General features: G+C 28.6%; 1 protein-coding gene across 1 annotated transcript; it reads right to left on the bottom strand.

The window, feature by feature from the left end:
* Nucleotides 1-13,166: 13,166 nt before the first annotated feature.
* LOC131657208 (dirigent protein 11-like) lies at nucleotides 13,167-13,727 on the bottom strand. The gene has a single exon (XM_058926676.1). The coding sequence runs from the start codon at nucleotides 13,725-13,727 to the stop codon at nucleotides 13,167-13,169; it is 561 nt and encodes a 186-aa protein (XP_058782659.1).
* Between the last annotated feature and the right edge of the window lie 3,713 nt (nucleotides 13,728-17,440).

Raw genomic sequence — 17,440 nt, 5'->3', positions numbered from 1 at the left:
GTGAAATTTATATCCATTCACGAAGTATGTGTGCCATTCATTTGCGCTTTGATTAGGGCCTTGAGACAAGTTTCTCAAATGGAGTATTTCGGGAGTCGGTGCAACAATGCTATACATTCTCTCCTTAAACCATGCTGGGAATTGAGAATGGATGACACCAGATGTTGATTGTACACCGGTAGTATGAAAATAGGTGTTGTTGAATTCCCTAAAAAGAAACACATTATAAGTTTCAGAGTAATGAGTTTTATGATTGTAAAGAAAATTAAAAGTTAGGGGTATGTATACTTACTCAAGAAATGGTTTAACTTCAACGCAGTTGATCAAGACATGAACATGGGCAGATTGCATTTCTTGTTGGGTCAACCAATGCACACCCTTTTTTCCAGATGGACGGCCAGGAAGCCCGAAGACCGATAAAGTGAATTGACTCCTTTCACTAACATTGACAGGATTTCGAATGATTCTTGGAGTTAACATCAAATGCTTGAAATAGTGACTGCAAAAATGTGATGTTTCTCGATGCAAGTAATGTGCACATATCGATCCTTCAACTCTAGCCTTATTTTTCACTGATCGTTTTGAATCACCCATGAACCTTTCAAACGGATACATCCACCTATATTGAACAGGTCCTCCAAGATAAGCTTCATAGGCGAGATGCACAGGTAAATGTTCCATGGAGTCAAAAAAACCAGGCGGAAATACTTGTTCCAACTTGCATAGAATGACTGGAATATTTCGATCCAACTTAATGACGTCATCTACTTTTAAAGCTGAAGCACAAATATCTCTGAAAAATTGACTAATTTCAGTCAGTGGATTAAGCACATGTTTAGGTAGAGAACCAAATGCAATTGGTAGCAATTGTTCCATAAAAACATGGCAATCATGACTTTTCATACCATGCAACCTCCCAGTGTTGGCGTCAGCACACCTTGCTAAATTTGAAGAATAGCCGTCGGGCATTCTCAATTCTTTTAACCATCGACAAACCGCTTTACCTTCTTGGGGGGTCAGACTGAAACAAGCCTTCGGTTTCAATAATTTCCCATTTGGTTGAGGCTTCAACTCCAACTCTTTTCGATTGCACCATTTTTCCATGTCATGTCTAGCCTTCTCATTATCTTTCGTCTTGTCTTTAACATCCATCACAGTGTTAAATACATTATCAAAAAAATTCTTCTCAATATGCATAACATCTAGATTATGGCGCAACAAATTATCTTTCCAATATGGAAGATCCCAAAATATACTTCTCTTTGTCCAATTGTGATCGACCCCATATCCTTCAATTCTACATGCCTTTCCAGTATCTGTAATTTTTGGTAGCCCACAAACTTTGTCCCATACAGCACCTGGTGACAATCGGGGCAGAGGCATATCTGTTACCTGTTTGTCTTTTATGAAATTTGTCTTGTTCTTTCTATACGGATGATTTTTTGGTAGAAATCTGCGGTGACAGTCAAACCACGAGCTTTTCCCCCCTTTATCCAACGTAAACGCCTTCGTCTCTTTCATACAATGCGGGCAACCCATTCTGCCATGTGTACCCCAACCAGACAACATGCCATATGCTGGAAAGTCGTTGATGGTCCACATCAAGGCAGCTCGCATAGTAAAATTTTGTTTTTGTGATATATCATAAGTCCATTCTCCACCAATCCACAACCTCTTCAAATCATCAATTAAAGGTTGTAAATACACATCAATTCCGGCTTTTGGACCCGAAGGTCCTGGAATGACGCACGTCAAAAACATGTATGGTTTTGTCATGCACATCTCAGGAGGAAGGTTGTAAGGGGTTACAATAACTGGCCAACAAGAATATGCGGTTCCTGACCCTTGGACATATGGAGTAAATCCATCAGAGCATAAACCAAGCCTGACATTTCTAGGTTCTGCGGCAAAATCAGGATGCATTCGATCAAAATGCTTCCATGCCTCGCCATCAGATGGATGTCGCATAGTGCCTGGACTTGTGTTATTTGTGTGATGCCATGTCATTTGACTTGCACTGTGCATTGAAGCAAACATTCTTTTTAACCTTGGTATTATCGGAAGATAAAACATGGACTTTACTGCTACACGGTCTTGATTAGTGTTAATGGCTCTACTGGAAACTTTATATCTTGGACTCTTACAAAACTTACATTCCTCCAACAACCCATCTTGAGTACCAAACTCATTGTCGTAGAACAACATACAACCATTAATGCAACAATCAATCTTTCTTACTCTTAAGCCCAACTTCGACACCAACTTCTTTGCTTCATAAAATGTTGTAGGTAAGTTGTCTTTCATTTCAGTTGAGTCCAACATCATTTTTACAAAGAATTCCAAACACTGATCAGGAACATTCCAATTTGACTTGGCGGCCAATAATCTCACACACATTGATAACTTGGAGTCAGACGAACCGTCAAACAACGGCGTATTCATCTCATTCAACAATTGATAAAATCTCTGCGCTTCTTCGTTCGGCATCTCTTCCCCATCACAATCTTCAGGTTGATCATAGGTCACATTCACACCAAAAGCATCCTCAACCATGTCACCGATCTGATTAAAGTTTTCCTCATATTCAATAGGCGGTCTTTCCTCATATTCCATTGACGGACGACTACTTGAAGCATGCGTACTGCTAGTGTCTGGTACGTTACTCGGCAATTTTTCACCATTATACGTCCAGACCCAATAATTTTCCATGAAACCCCTTCTATACAAATGTCTGACCACTTCATCTGGGTCACTAATTATAGGTCTACATTCACATTTAAGACAGGGACACCTAACTCCTCCTTCGCTTCGACAACATTCTTGAGCAAACGCCCACGTGATAAACCCGTTAACTCCTTCTATAAAATTGGGTTTAAGTGCACGTCTTCCTGGTTCCACTCTATCGTACATCCAACTACGATAATACAAATAATATTCCATACTGCACATATATCCAATCATTCTCTTTTTAGTAACAATAATTAAACATTTACTTATATCAACTATAAGTAAATAATTTTCTACAATAGAAGTAGATAAACAATATATACATTCTACCAATATATACATTCTAACAATATTCTAACAATATTATATACATTCTAACGTTCTAACAATATATACATTCTAACAATAATACATATTATATATAATATTTTCGTTTTTATAAAATCTATAATTATAACATTCTAAAAATTATACATACTATACATAATATTACATTCTAAAAAATTAAAAATTATACATATTATACATTCTAAAAATTATAACATACTATAAATTATACATAATCTATACATATAATTATATAATCTATAACTATAACATTCTAAAAATTATACATACTATACATAATCTATAATTATACATATTATACATACTATACATATTATATAATCACGTAAAAATTAAAATTCTATAAATTAATCTATATATATACATACTATAAATAATATACATTCTATAAATTAATCTATATATCTATATATATATATATATATATATATATATATATATATATATATATATATATATATATATATATATATATATATATATATATATATATATATATATATATATGCATATTATAAATAATATACATTCTAATTATTATAACATTCTAATAATTAACATTCTAAAAATTATATATACATACTACAAAAATCTCATAAAAAAATCTCACAAATTAATCTATAACATATATATATATATATATATATATATATATATATATATATATATATATATATATATATATATATATATATATATATATATATATATCAATAATCACATAAAAAAATCCCAAAAATTATATAAATAAAATTGAAAAAAAAAAAATACCTCAATGAAGTTGAACAATATTGAGTGAGCTCCTCCTTATCCTTGAATCAAAATCAACAATATGTTTCACCTACAAATATATATTAAAATCAGATTTTTGCAAAAAATAAAATAAAAAATTGACAAGAACAAGTTAGGTTTGAATGTTTACCTGGAAATGGGGGGTTGTGATGATGAATTTGTTGTTGAAGATGGTGGAGGGTGGTTGATTATGGAGGATAGGAAGAGGGTTTGGGGAAGAAGGAGAAGAGAAGAAGAGGAAAAGAAAGAAAGAAAGAGGAGAAAGGGGGTTCTGGGAAGAGGAGTTCCAACGAAATTGGTATAATGCCTTTAGCGACGTGATTTTCACGTGTCTATGTTGCGAAATGAAAATCACGTCGCAACTTCTGCACAATAATTAATGTGTCCGTCAACTGCACACATGACTGTACATAAATGCTGGCGTGTTTAACAAAAAAAAGTTGCGACGTGAAATACACGCCACAACAAAAAAATTTGAAAATTTCAAATTCCCCCCTTTGAATTTCCCCCATGTGTCAGACTACTTTATCTGCTTTTAATTTTTTTTATTTTATTTAAAGGTTGCGACGTGTTTTTCATTTCGTAACTTTTTAAAAAAAATATTATTTAAAGACACCCCATGTGCCAACGTTGGTTTTAGTTTTTTAATATAAAAAACTTTTAGTGACGTGATTATCACGTCGCAACTCACTTTTCTGAGCCACGTGATAATCACGTCGCAACATTTGGTGGCTATATCACACTTTTCTTGTAGTGACTAAATCAGATTTAACCGGATAACTCGGTTGAATAGATCGGTTGTTATAATAAAATTATATAGATATAAAATATGTCAAACCGGGTGATTCAGTCTCTACAAAATATAAGTAGCACTTAACTTTTTTTGAAAATATCATATCATAAATAAATTCAAAAGTTCATAATTTAAATTCAAATTTTAAACATAAATATCACATATAATAAAATAGTACAAACTTACAGGGTATATTTGCAAACAAAATTTAATCGCAACATAATCTACACTACTAGAAAAAGTTGAAATAGCCACGGAAAATTTAAAATAATGTCATTATCTGAAGAAATTGATGTGATATATAAAGATTTAAATAACACAATGAATGAAATAAATAAAAATATTATATTATTAATAGAAAATGCCAATAAAATTGCAGATTATACCTTTAATAAAATAAAAAATGGTCTTAATGAAATAAATAATATACATGAAACCCTTGATGAAATTAATAGAGATAAAGAAATTGATGAAGATATAAATATTCAAAAAATTAGGAAAATTCTTTATCAATTAGAAACCTTGTTAAAACATGAAGAAAGTAATAGAAGTATAACAATAAAAGATTTTAGAAGAAATATTAGTTAGAACAAAAGAAGTAAACCAACTAAAAGTAGTTAAACAAGAGCCTATAACTACATTTATGTTAATAAACCCATCATTTTCATGGAGGGGATAAAAACTGAATACATAGAAGCATTAAGAAGATCTAATGATATTGAAGAAATTAGACAATTGATGGAACAACTACAAATAATAGAAGAAGAAAATAAACAAGCAGAAAAAATAGAAAAAATAGAAACTAAGGAAGAGAATGAAGAAGTAATATTAAAATATAATTCTTCAGAAATAGGATCTGAACTAGGATCTGAATCAGATATAGACGAAATATTTATGGAAAAAGGAGAAACGAGTAATTCTAAACAAAAAAGAAAACGTGAAGAGAGTTGGAATCCTCATAGTTCTTGGGAAAACTATGAAAATGAAACTATGAATAAAAAAGGTTATGCAAAGGCCAGTGGAAAATGGACAAAAGTTGCGGAAGAATTTAAACCTTACTATGAAGAAACTAAATCTAAATAATTATTAAACTTAGACTGTGTAAGAAATCCAGAGGATATACTACAAAGGTGGTCTAATGATATGATTATGCTTATAGCAACCGATGAAAAATTTTCTAAGATAAATCTAATGGATGTCAAGAATTTAATAGCTTATAGAACAACAGGAAATGTGTTGAAATTCTTAACAAGCATTAATGATGAAACATGAAATCAATATATAGGAATGATAGAAAATAATAATCAACAATTTGCTAAACTAATAATGGAATTAATATATAAAGAATTCATAGGCTACAATACTCTTGAACATAAAACAGAAGTAAATAAACTTTTGCGGGAAAAGGCAGAAATTTATCTAATTAATATGCAGATATGTAATATGTGCGAAATAGATAGTTTCATTAGTGAGTATAAAAAATACTATTATGAATTAGATAATGAGACTAGGGAAATATATAGAGGAGTCTTTATATCCAAGTTACCATACCCACTTAGTGCAAAAATAAGAGATATACGAAAATCCCAACCAATTGAATTAGGTTATAGCTTAGGAGGAATTATTCAAATCTTATATAATGAATTAAGACGGCAATGTATAAAGAGTACAAGAGCTAGACAATTAAATAGAGCTAGAACCTCACTTTGTTGTGATATACCAGAGATAGAGCAACCATAAAATTATGGTTGTAATCAACGAAGTAGAAAAGGTTATAAAAGAAAACATAAATTAAGAAAAACTTATCCAAGAAAAAAGGCCTATAAAAATACTAGAAGAAAGTATTTTAGAAAGAGAAAGCAAACACCTAAAAAATATTGTCCAAAAGGAAAAAAGAAATGCGTATGTTGGATATGCAATGTAGAAGGTCATTATGCCAATGAATGTCCAACAAAGAAAGAAAAAGATGTTAAAGAAAAATCAAAACTAATAAAGAAAGTATATAAAATATATAATTTAGAACCATTAGAAGATGAATTAAGTGATTCTGACTGTAGTGTATATGAATATATAGAGGATGAATTATCTTCAGAAGAAACAAAATCTGAATAGCACATATATCAAAATTAAAAATGAAAAAGAAAACAAAGAAACTGAAGCCTATATAGATACAGGAGCAAGTATTTGTATAGCAACCAAAACATTATTTAGTAAATGGAAAAGATTAGAAAAACCATTAAAGATTCAAATAGCAGATGGCTCAATACACATACTAAATTGGGTAGCTACAAGAATTACTTTAAATTTTGAAAATAAATTATTCATAGCACCTACAATATATCAACAAGAAACAGGGTTAGATATAATAATAGGAAATAATTTCTTACGCTTATATGCACCCTTTTGTCAATACTTAGAATATATATCGATTAAGGCTCCATATATTAAAGGAAAACAACTAAAAGAAATTATAGATATCCCTATTATTCATTCCTCACAAACAATTTATTTAAGAAAACAATCAGAGCTCTCCAGACTAAAACGTGGTGAAATTATAGATTTAGTTTGTAGAAAAATGCGTTATGCATTAATTAATTTAGAACCAGGAAGAAAAATCCCAATACATATTGAAGAACTATTAGATAAAGTGTGTAGTGAAAACCCACTAGATCCTAAAATTAATAATAAAAACATGGAAATAGTTGAATTGAAACTAAAAGACCCAACAAAAGAAATCAAATGTAAACCTATGATATACACAAAACAAGATAGAGATGAATTTGCTGAAGATATTAAGCAAATGTGTGAGAAATGATTAATAAGACCATCAAAAAGTAAACATTCAGCACCAGGATTTTATGTTGAAAATCATAATGAGATTAAAAGAGGAAAGAGAAGAATGGTAATTAATTATAAACAAATAAATGATGCTATGGAAGGTGATGCGTATTTTCTTCCAAGAAAGGATTTAATTATTGAAAGAGTTAGAAATATGAATTGGTTTAGTACTTTTGATTGTAAACCTGGATTTTATCAAATAAGATTGTCAGAAGAATCTAAAGCTTTAACAACATTTAGTTGTCCTCAAGGTCAATATGAATTGAATGTTCTTCCAATGGGAATGAAACAATCACCAGGTATTTTCCAACGCAGGATGGACTCTATCCTTAAAGAATTCAAAGATTTTTGTCTTATTTATATTGATGATATATTAGTTTTTTCAAATAAGGATCTAGATGATCACTTTAAAAAGGTAGAATTAGTACTTAATAGGTGTTTAGAACATGGAGTAGTATTAAGTAAGAAAAAAGCTATAGTAGCTCAAAATAAAATCAATTATTTAGGATTAGAAATTGAAAAAGGGAAAATAATAATGCAAAAACATGTATTAGAAAAACTTCAAAATTTTCCCACTAAACTAAAAGACAAAAAGGAATTACAAAGATTTCTTGGATTACTAACATATATTTCAAATGAAGGTTTTATTAAAAATCTTGCAGCTGAAAGAAAACTACTTCAACAAAAACTTAAGAAGGATGCTATTTGGTCATGGACCGAAGAAGACGAAATACTTATTACTAAATTGAAATATTTATGTCAAGATCTTCCTGAATTATATCATCCATCAAATGATGATCTAATTATTATTGAAACTGATGCATCAAATGAATGTTGGGGAGGTGTTATGAAGGCTAAGCCCCCTGGCCAAAAGAAAGAATTACTATGCAGATATATGTCTGGAACCTTTTCAGACAGTGAAATTAATTATCCTACTCATGAAAAAGAAACATTAGCATTAATTCGGATGTTAGAAAAACATCGAATTTATGTTCTTGATAAAGAATTTATTGTTAGAACCGATTCTACTTATGTTGCAGGTTTCAAAAATATTAATCATAAAGGAACTTACAAGCAAGGCAGGCTTATAAGATGGCAGATGAAACTAGCCGAATATAATTACTCAATTACTCACATTAAAGGCGAAAAGAACGTACTTGCAGATATACTTTCTAGAGAATGGAACGAATCTCAGAAGAAATTTTGAAACAACAATTGGAGTTAAAAGAAGCACTAAGAATTCACAAAATAAAAGAGCAAGAACTGATTGAAAAGGAAGTGGAATTAATCGATAAGGAAATAGAAATTATAAAATCTCAACTTAGAATGAAGAATCCACTTGAAGAGATTAAATTAAAAGAACCTAAGAAATGATATGCAGTATTTAACGGACCATTTCCAGGAATTTATGATGAATGGTATAAAGCAGCCCCTCACTGTACAAAAATCTCAGGAGTTACTTATAAAGGGTATGTCACCAAAGAAGAAGCTGAAAAAGCAATGAATGATCATAGAGAATCAGAAAAATCAAGAAAAGAGATTTATCTTGGCCCAAGAACTTTTTCAGAAACAACAAAGAATAATGCACCAGAAAAAACATCCATGAAAATCTTAGGAAGAATTCCTTCTTCCCTGGATAATTTGCCTATTATGTCTCGAAAAGAGCATGAAAATCAGGTTAAATTCTCTGAAGAAAAATTTAAGGAGAATTTAAAAAGACTTACTTACTGGACCGAGAAAGAAAATACTAATTGTTTCTATATGGTGGATAGAAAGCTTTTTGGAGTAAAAGCTATAATTACACCAGGAGCATCCCAGTTACTAACATTTAATATGTTCCAATTTGGACTTAATGAATGTCTTTATTTAAGTAAAAATCTGGAAGAAATTAATCTTTTCCCATATAATTTTAAAGAATCAGTCCAGAATTTTAAAAAGAATATTGCTGGAGAAAGAAATATTTATTTAAAACTTTATTCAGCCTATCCGGATTTTACAACGAATCAACCAGCCAAGCACTTTATCTTTATTGGAGTAAGCAATAATCAATTTCCTTTAAGAGATGACTCAAAAGAAGAAATGTATGATGATGATCACTTAAATATAGTTTTATCCAATCAACTTTCAAGCATGTTCTTTCAATGTCAAGCTATTGGAAAGAATTCATGTGTGAAAGTATTGTACAAAGCACCTAATCTCCTACTACTAAGCAAGACAAGTGGAAAAGCAATAAAAGATAGAGATATCCATCTATTGACATCTTTTGAGCTACCATTCTATGTATTTAATAAGGAGACAATGAATTATAAGCCATGTGTACTTAAGGAGTTATGTTCAAATATAAAAAAGAGTGAAAATCATGCATGTGAAAGATGTTTTCAAGAAAAAGATGTCGTGGAAGTGACCAAGTGTCTAGAAAAGACCATGTGCCTTAAGGATGAGGACAAGGATGAAGCAATAATAGAGTCTTGAAGATGAGGATAAAGGAAAGCAATAATAGAGTCATGAAGATGAGGATAAGGGGAAGTAATAATAGAGTCATGAAGTAGATAAAAAATAAAGTCATTTGTCATGTAATATTTAAGTGTCTTAAATAAGTAGTACTATAGATGAATAGTACTATGCATTATTGTGATTAGAAAATAATATTATAATGTGTGTTTAGGGCTATAAATAAGTGCTTCTACAATGGGAAGAAGCAAGTTGTAGAAAACAACCTTTGTGTAAGTTTCTCTTTAGAAACATATGCTAATCCTTTATGTTTTAGCTTGGCACCTTTTGTGTGCATTGTTGTAACATAAACTTATATCAATAAAACCATGTTTCTACTTATTCAAGAATCATTCAATTAAATTACACAACATATATATATATATATATATATATATATATATATATATATATATATATATATATATATATATATATATATATATATATATATATATCTATTAATCGACTATTTCACATAAACTTACGGAAGCAGCAGTGGACCAATATTTCAGAAGAAATCATGATCAGGTATAATTTCTTTATTTACTTACTTTTATTAAGTGTTATAATTTTCTTACATGTCTAGCATAACAAAAATGGAAAAAGAAATAGTAAATGATATAGAACATTTACATATTACTGAAGAAGATGGAAATTACGAAGGAAGTATTTTAATAGATCCAACCTTATTTCAAAAAATACAAAAGGAAGACTTAGATTTAACTAAGGATGCTAATATGAAGGGAAAAGATAGAATTGGAGGAATAATGAAAAGATTTAACCAAAAGGATAATATTATATATTATGGTAAAATAACTAATGAAACACCAACTGATATAGCAGATGCCCAAGGACATACCTATATACAATTATTAAATAAAAAGAAACTCATGGAACTCAAGAAAAATATAAAGAAAGATGAACATAGAAATAAAATAGGATATATTCATATAGGAGCAGTGCAAGTATTAATCAAAGCAACTTTTCAAAAAGGAATAAATTCTCCAGTAGAACTAATATTAAAAGATGATAGAATTACAGACCCAGTAGATAAAATACTTGGAGTAGTAGAAGGAAATTTAGCTTATGGTAAACTAAAATTTGAAATACATCCAAATATTGGAATACCTTTAAATACTCAAAGATTAGAGCAAACCTTAACTCTTGAACACAAATTCCTTAGAGGAAATTTAATGAGATCAGGAGATAAAATATTTTCAATCACTTATTGTGTTAATTATGCATTAACTAATTCTCACCATAGTATTACCTTTATAAATAATAATAGAATTGATATTCCAAGTCTTTTTGAAGATATAGGAAAAATTTATTATCCAAAGAAAAATGAAATAACTGAGCTAGGAACTTTTATGAATAAATCAAAGTTTTTAGAGTTAAGAAAAAATCAAATACCAAAACCACTTAGATTTTATGAACCTGAAAAAATTGAAGAAAGTGATATTGATAAACTTTCAAACCAAGTAAAGGACTTAACAACATATTTAAAAAATAGATTATAAACTTAAACAAAGTGAGTATTGCTGAATTTAGTATAAAAGAAAAAGAAAAAGAAATAGTTATAAAAATAAAAGAAATAGATATAACTTATTTTGATAATATTGAAAATAAAGAGAAAGATTTTTATAAAAAACTAAGATGTATTTGGAAATTTACTTTACCAAATGACTTAAAAACAAAAATATGTAAAGAATATGGGAAATTATGTGCACAAGCTATACTTTTTGAAAATGAAATAGATTATGCACTAGAAAGTGATATAAATTATATTTTATTAGTTGAAAGTTTTTATGATGATGAATTTATAATAGACTTAGCTTTAATAGAAAATGATGAAATTTGGGACTATTTTGATGATGATTAAGCTAATTAAAATAAATTATAAAATTATTTTAATAAATAATGAGGTATCATTTTTGGTATCAGAGCACTAAGATTCAAATTAATTAAATTTTTAAAAACGTGAAAAACAAAAATTTATTTTAAAACTAGAAAATGAGTATAGTTAATGAAAGATTACGAATTATAGAACTTAATAGTTTAATTAAAAGAACAAGAGGTCACATAAAAATATTATATGATAGACTAGATTATTATTTAATAATAGGAGTTGATTTTGAAATTGAAAGAATTACAAAACACCTTTTAGAATATGAAAATAAATTAGATTTTTACAAAGCAAGGTTAAAAGAATTAAATGAATATAAAAATATCCGTCATTGAGATTTGTGACTAAAGAATTAGAGACCAAAGTTAAAATTCGGTCAGTAAAAACCGTCACTATCATGACTTATTTTAGCTGTGCTAATTGAACAATTTATCATAAAATAACTTTATTATCTACTTTGATAAAAAAATAATTTATTGTCTACTAAATTTAATTTGAAAGAAGGAAAAATTGTTTCAATGTGAGGATCTCCTTCTTCAATATAAAAAAAAATCATCTGCAACAAAATCAACTTAATCTGTAACATTATTTTTATTTTTTATTTTTTTCTTTTATTTTTTATTTTAATTTTTCATTAAAGTAATCAAAACAACGTCGTTTTAAACCGTCGATTCAGAAAAATTGCTGATTTTATCCATTTATATCGGTTTTAACCGGTTTACAGCATGTCAATAACATATCCGATCCAGCAATTGAACCTGACCGATTACCTGGCCGATTCCCGATTTGACTGGTCCGATCGACCAGCTCGGTTCAATTTTTAAAACACTGCTTTTAATACATTACTATTAAATTGAAATATTATATTAATGTTTTTCAATAAAAACACATAATACATATGTTGTGTCGATTAGGAAGTGAATAACAAATTAATTATATGTTGTTAAATTAAATCTAAAATAAAAAAGAGAACAAAATATCTTAAATTAGAAAGAGAGAACATACAACATGTAAAAGTTAACATGAAGACAAAATATATTTGTCGACTAGTTGTCATTCATAATAGATAAGAAAAGGACACATGCAGCAAACAAAACAAGAAAAATAAACAAGCAAAGTTTTTGAACTACTAGTAATATTCTAGTAGTAATAGACACGTGCAATAGTAACATTCTAGTAGACACATGCAGTGCATGCACTAGTAATATTCTAGTACTAGTAGGCACATGCAATAGTAACATTCTAGTAGACACATGCACTAGTAACATTCTAGGGATGAGAAACAGTAATGTTATACTCAACAATATAATGTTGAGGAGTAGAAATGGAGTTAACACTATTTGCAATAGCAAAGCCTCTAGCAAACCTAAAAACACCAGTTCCACCAACAATACTTGTTTCTCTATTTTGCTTTGAAATAGGGTTCCTCCCCAACATGCTTAGAGTACTTCCACCATAACTCCCTTCATCAAAAACTAAATTTATCAACATACACTCGGCAATATCATGAAGTGAAGAAAGACCTATTAGCCCTTGAGCTCTTCCAATCTGCTTTGAACTTAACTCCGGTCCTTCCGTCATTGCATCATCCATCATGAAAACTGAACCGAATCCATTAGCCACATTTTTTGGCGTGTCGATGATTTGTATCATGGTAGGGTTTTTTTTGGTTCTGATGTCGTGGTAGTAGAAGTGGATATGTGTTAGTTTTTCGGTGCTTCGTTGTTGTTCGGAGGGTAATATGATGTTGGATTGTTGTGAGAAAACTCCATTGAAAATTATGAGTGTGATAATGGAGAAGAGAAAGATGAAAGTATGTGAAAGAGACATTATTATAAGATAAAGATACTTTGTTTTCTTACTCAAAAAGTTTTGTTACTAATGCAAAGAAAACACAATGCTTTATTTATAAGGGTTTTTCTCAAGTTAAATATTTTTGTTGAATAGTTTATATTGCCCACGAATATGGCGAGGAACTTTCAAGTGGAAGTTGTTTATTTGAATGCATTGCACAAGAGACACTGGTCTCAACAAAAGAAACAAACAAGTTGAGATGAATCCTACAACAATGCCAACTTACACAAAGATTACTAAAATTACCACTTGCTTGTATTGGCATGAATTTGAGAATCATTTTTACACTAGTGTCATTATTACACATCATTTAGATTCTACCATATCAATGAGGAATCCGGTAGGAAGGTGGGTGACAATTGTTTTTGCAGGGTTTTTATTTGAATATATTATTTTTATTTTAATAGTAATAATATTCTAATAATAACAATAATATATATTCTAATAGTTTTGGTTTGGTCTCACCTATGAGGGGGATGGATTTGTACGTTTGCTGTTGTTTGTTGTCGTGAGGCGGATGGTAGAAATGAAAGGATGTAGATTAACTATTAGTCTATTGGTCTAATCTGTTTAGTTTCGTTTTCTTTGTACTTTTTTCTCTCAAATATTTCTATTTGGTGTATTTCAATTTTTTTTTATAACAATCAGCGGCCACCATTGAATCCATTAAGACAAAATTCATTCAATCCATCCAATTCATTCACCACTTAAAAAGTAAGTTAATGGATTGGACAAATTCCATCCATTTATATACATAGATTGATCCAATACATCCATCATATTTTAATGATCCAATGGATTATTGTTATTATATACTTTAAATCTGTTACATCAATTAAAAACTTGATTTTACTGTATTTTAAAAAAATCTGATTTTTTTTGTATGTTTGTAAAACTCGATTTTATAGTATTTTTTGAAAAAATAGATTTTACTGTATTTTTTAGAAAACCTGATTTTACTATATTTTCAAAAAAATTGATTTTACTATATTGTGTTTTAAAAACTCAATTTTACTGTATTTTCAAAAAACTAGATTTTATTGTATTTAGAAAAAGGATTTTAATGTATTTAAAAAAAACTAGATTTTACTGTATTTTGTTTTAAAAACCTGATTTTACTGTGTTTTGTTTTAAAAACATGATTTTACTGTATCTTCAAAAAACTAGATTTTACTGTATTAAACAAAACAATTTTACTATATTTTTAGAAAAATATGAATTTACTGTATTTTTGAAAAACCGAATTAAAGGTATTTTTAAAAAACTTGATTTTACTGTATTTTTGGCAAAACTCAATTCTGTTGTATTTTCAAAATCTTGATTTTAATGTATTTTTGGAAAAACTAGATTTCACTGTATTTTGCTATAAAAACTCAATTTTACTGTCTTTTTAAAAAACTAGATTTTCCTGTATTTCTGAAAACAATTTTACTGTATTTTTAGAAAAACCCAATTTTACTGTATTTTTGGAAAACTCCGATTATATTGTATTTTTTGAAAAACTCAACTATATTGTATTTTCAAAAAAATAGATTTTATTGAATTTAGAAAAACGGTTTTACTGTATTTTTAGAAAAACTTGATTTTACTTATTTTTAAAAAAATCTCAATTTTGCAGTATTTTCAAAAAAGACAATTTAACTGTTATTCAAAAACCTGATTTTACTGGTAAAACTCAATTTTACTGTATTTTCAAAAACTTGATTTCACGGTGTTTTCAAAAAACTCAATCTTACACTATTTTTAGCAACAATCAAATTTACTGTAGTTTTTAGAAAAACCCGATTTTACTAAAATTTTTAAAAAACCCAATTTTACTGTATTTTCAAAAAAAATTTGATCTTAATGAATTTTCAAAATACTTGATTTTACTGTAAACTCAAAAAACCAGATTATACTGTATTTTCGAAAAAACTCGATTTTACTATACTTTCTAAAAATAGAGTTAAATCAAGTTTTTTCCCAAAAATTAACGATTAAATCGTGTCTTTCCAAAAATACGGTAAAATCATGTTTTTTTTAAAAATATAGTAAAGTGTGGTTTTTTTTTTGCAAATATAGTAAAATCGATTTTTTTTTAAATACAATAAATATCATGCTTTTTGAAAATGCAGTAAAGTTGAGTTTTTCCAAAAATAAAGTGAAATCAAGATTTTAAGAAATACAATAAAATCAGGATTTTTCAAAATACAATAAAATCTAGTTTTTCAAAAACTATGGTAAAATTGAATTTTTTGAAAATTCAGTAAAATCTTGTTAATTAAAAAGGTTGTAAAGTTGAGCAAAAAACAAAGTGAAATCAAGTTAGAAATACAATAAAATCTAGTTTTTCAAAAATTACAGTAAAATCGAGTTTTTTGAAAATAGAGTAAAATCTTGTTTTTTTGTAAATACAGTAAAATTGAGTTTTACTTAAAGACAGTAAAATCAAGTTTTTTAAAAATACATTAAAATCGGGTTTTTGAAAGGACAGTAAAATTTTGCTTTTTGAAAATACAGTAAAATTGAGTTTTTCCAAAAATACAGTAATATCGAGTTTTTTTAAATACAGAAAATCAAGTTTTTCCAAAATTACAGTAAAATCAAGTTTTTCCAAAATTGCAGTAAAATCAAGTTTTTCCAAAATTAAAGTAAAAATAAGTTTTTCTAAAATTACAGTAAAATCAGCTACAGTAAAATCGAGTTTTCTAAAAGTATATTTAAATTAATTTTTTGATGGATGAATATCCATCCACTAAAATGATCTAAATAAATGGATTAGATGGATTTTATTCTAAATGGATGGATTGGATTGAATATTTTTAAGGAAGTTTAAGTGGATTCTTAATGGGCTAATGGATTATTTTGATCCATCCATTAACAATCCAATCCATATATATCCAATTCATCCATTTTGCCATCCTTAGTCTAAATTTATTAATGAATACTATGATCATTTGTAGTCACCTGGGAAATATTCAACTTCTTGATGTATATGGTGGAAGCATGTGCTGATGATTTAAAGAAAGGAAAGAAAATGAAGAGTTTTTGTGAGGGTAAAGAGAGGATTTCTTAGGCGGGAGAGAGAATACTAAGGAGGGAATGAAAATGGAAAAAAGAAACTTTTGGTAGAGGATAAGAAAAATAAGATAAGAAGGAAATATCAAAAAATAATTGAAAAAGAAACATGTGAAGATAAACCTTAAAAGAGAAAGTTGAAGGATAATGGAGAGAGAGAGATATATATCTTTATATCCAATAGGAGGAAGATACAGGAATGAAGAAAATGAGAGAGATCTCAGGGCAATCTTTAGTCTTCTAATACCATATTGACAAGTGGTAGCAAAATGAAAAAGACATTAAAAAAGACATTAAAAAAATTACAATGTGGACTCTTGTAGTATTTATAGGCTATTTGTTGGAGAAAAAGGCTCTAACTAAATGGGCCTAATTGTAACTCATTAAAATAAAATAACTTACAGTATGACACTTTATATGATTAATTATTAAAGACAGTGTTTTTTATAGACCCCTCATATGGGGATAACCCTGCGGAAAACTCTAAAATATCCCTACTTTTGAGATGCATCTTTGAAGTATTTTTTTTCAGGGATTTTAGAGAATTCAAAGATGCATCTCCGAAAACACTCATTTTTTGGTGTTTTCGGATATGCATCTCTCAAACACTTATTTTCTAATTTAAACGTTGG

This window comes from Vicia villosa, linkage group LG3 (assembly GCF_029867415.1).
Source record: "Vicia villosa cultivar HV-30 ecotype Madison, WI linkage group LG3, Vvil1.0, whole genome shotgun sequence".
Lineage (NCBI taxonomy): Eukaryota > Viridiplantae > Streptophyta > Magnoliopsida > Fabales > Fabaceae > Vicia > Vicia villosa.
Note: the sequence above shows the minus strand (reverse complement) of the source record. Positions and strands in the feature narration are given on the sequence as shown.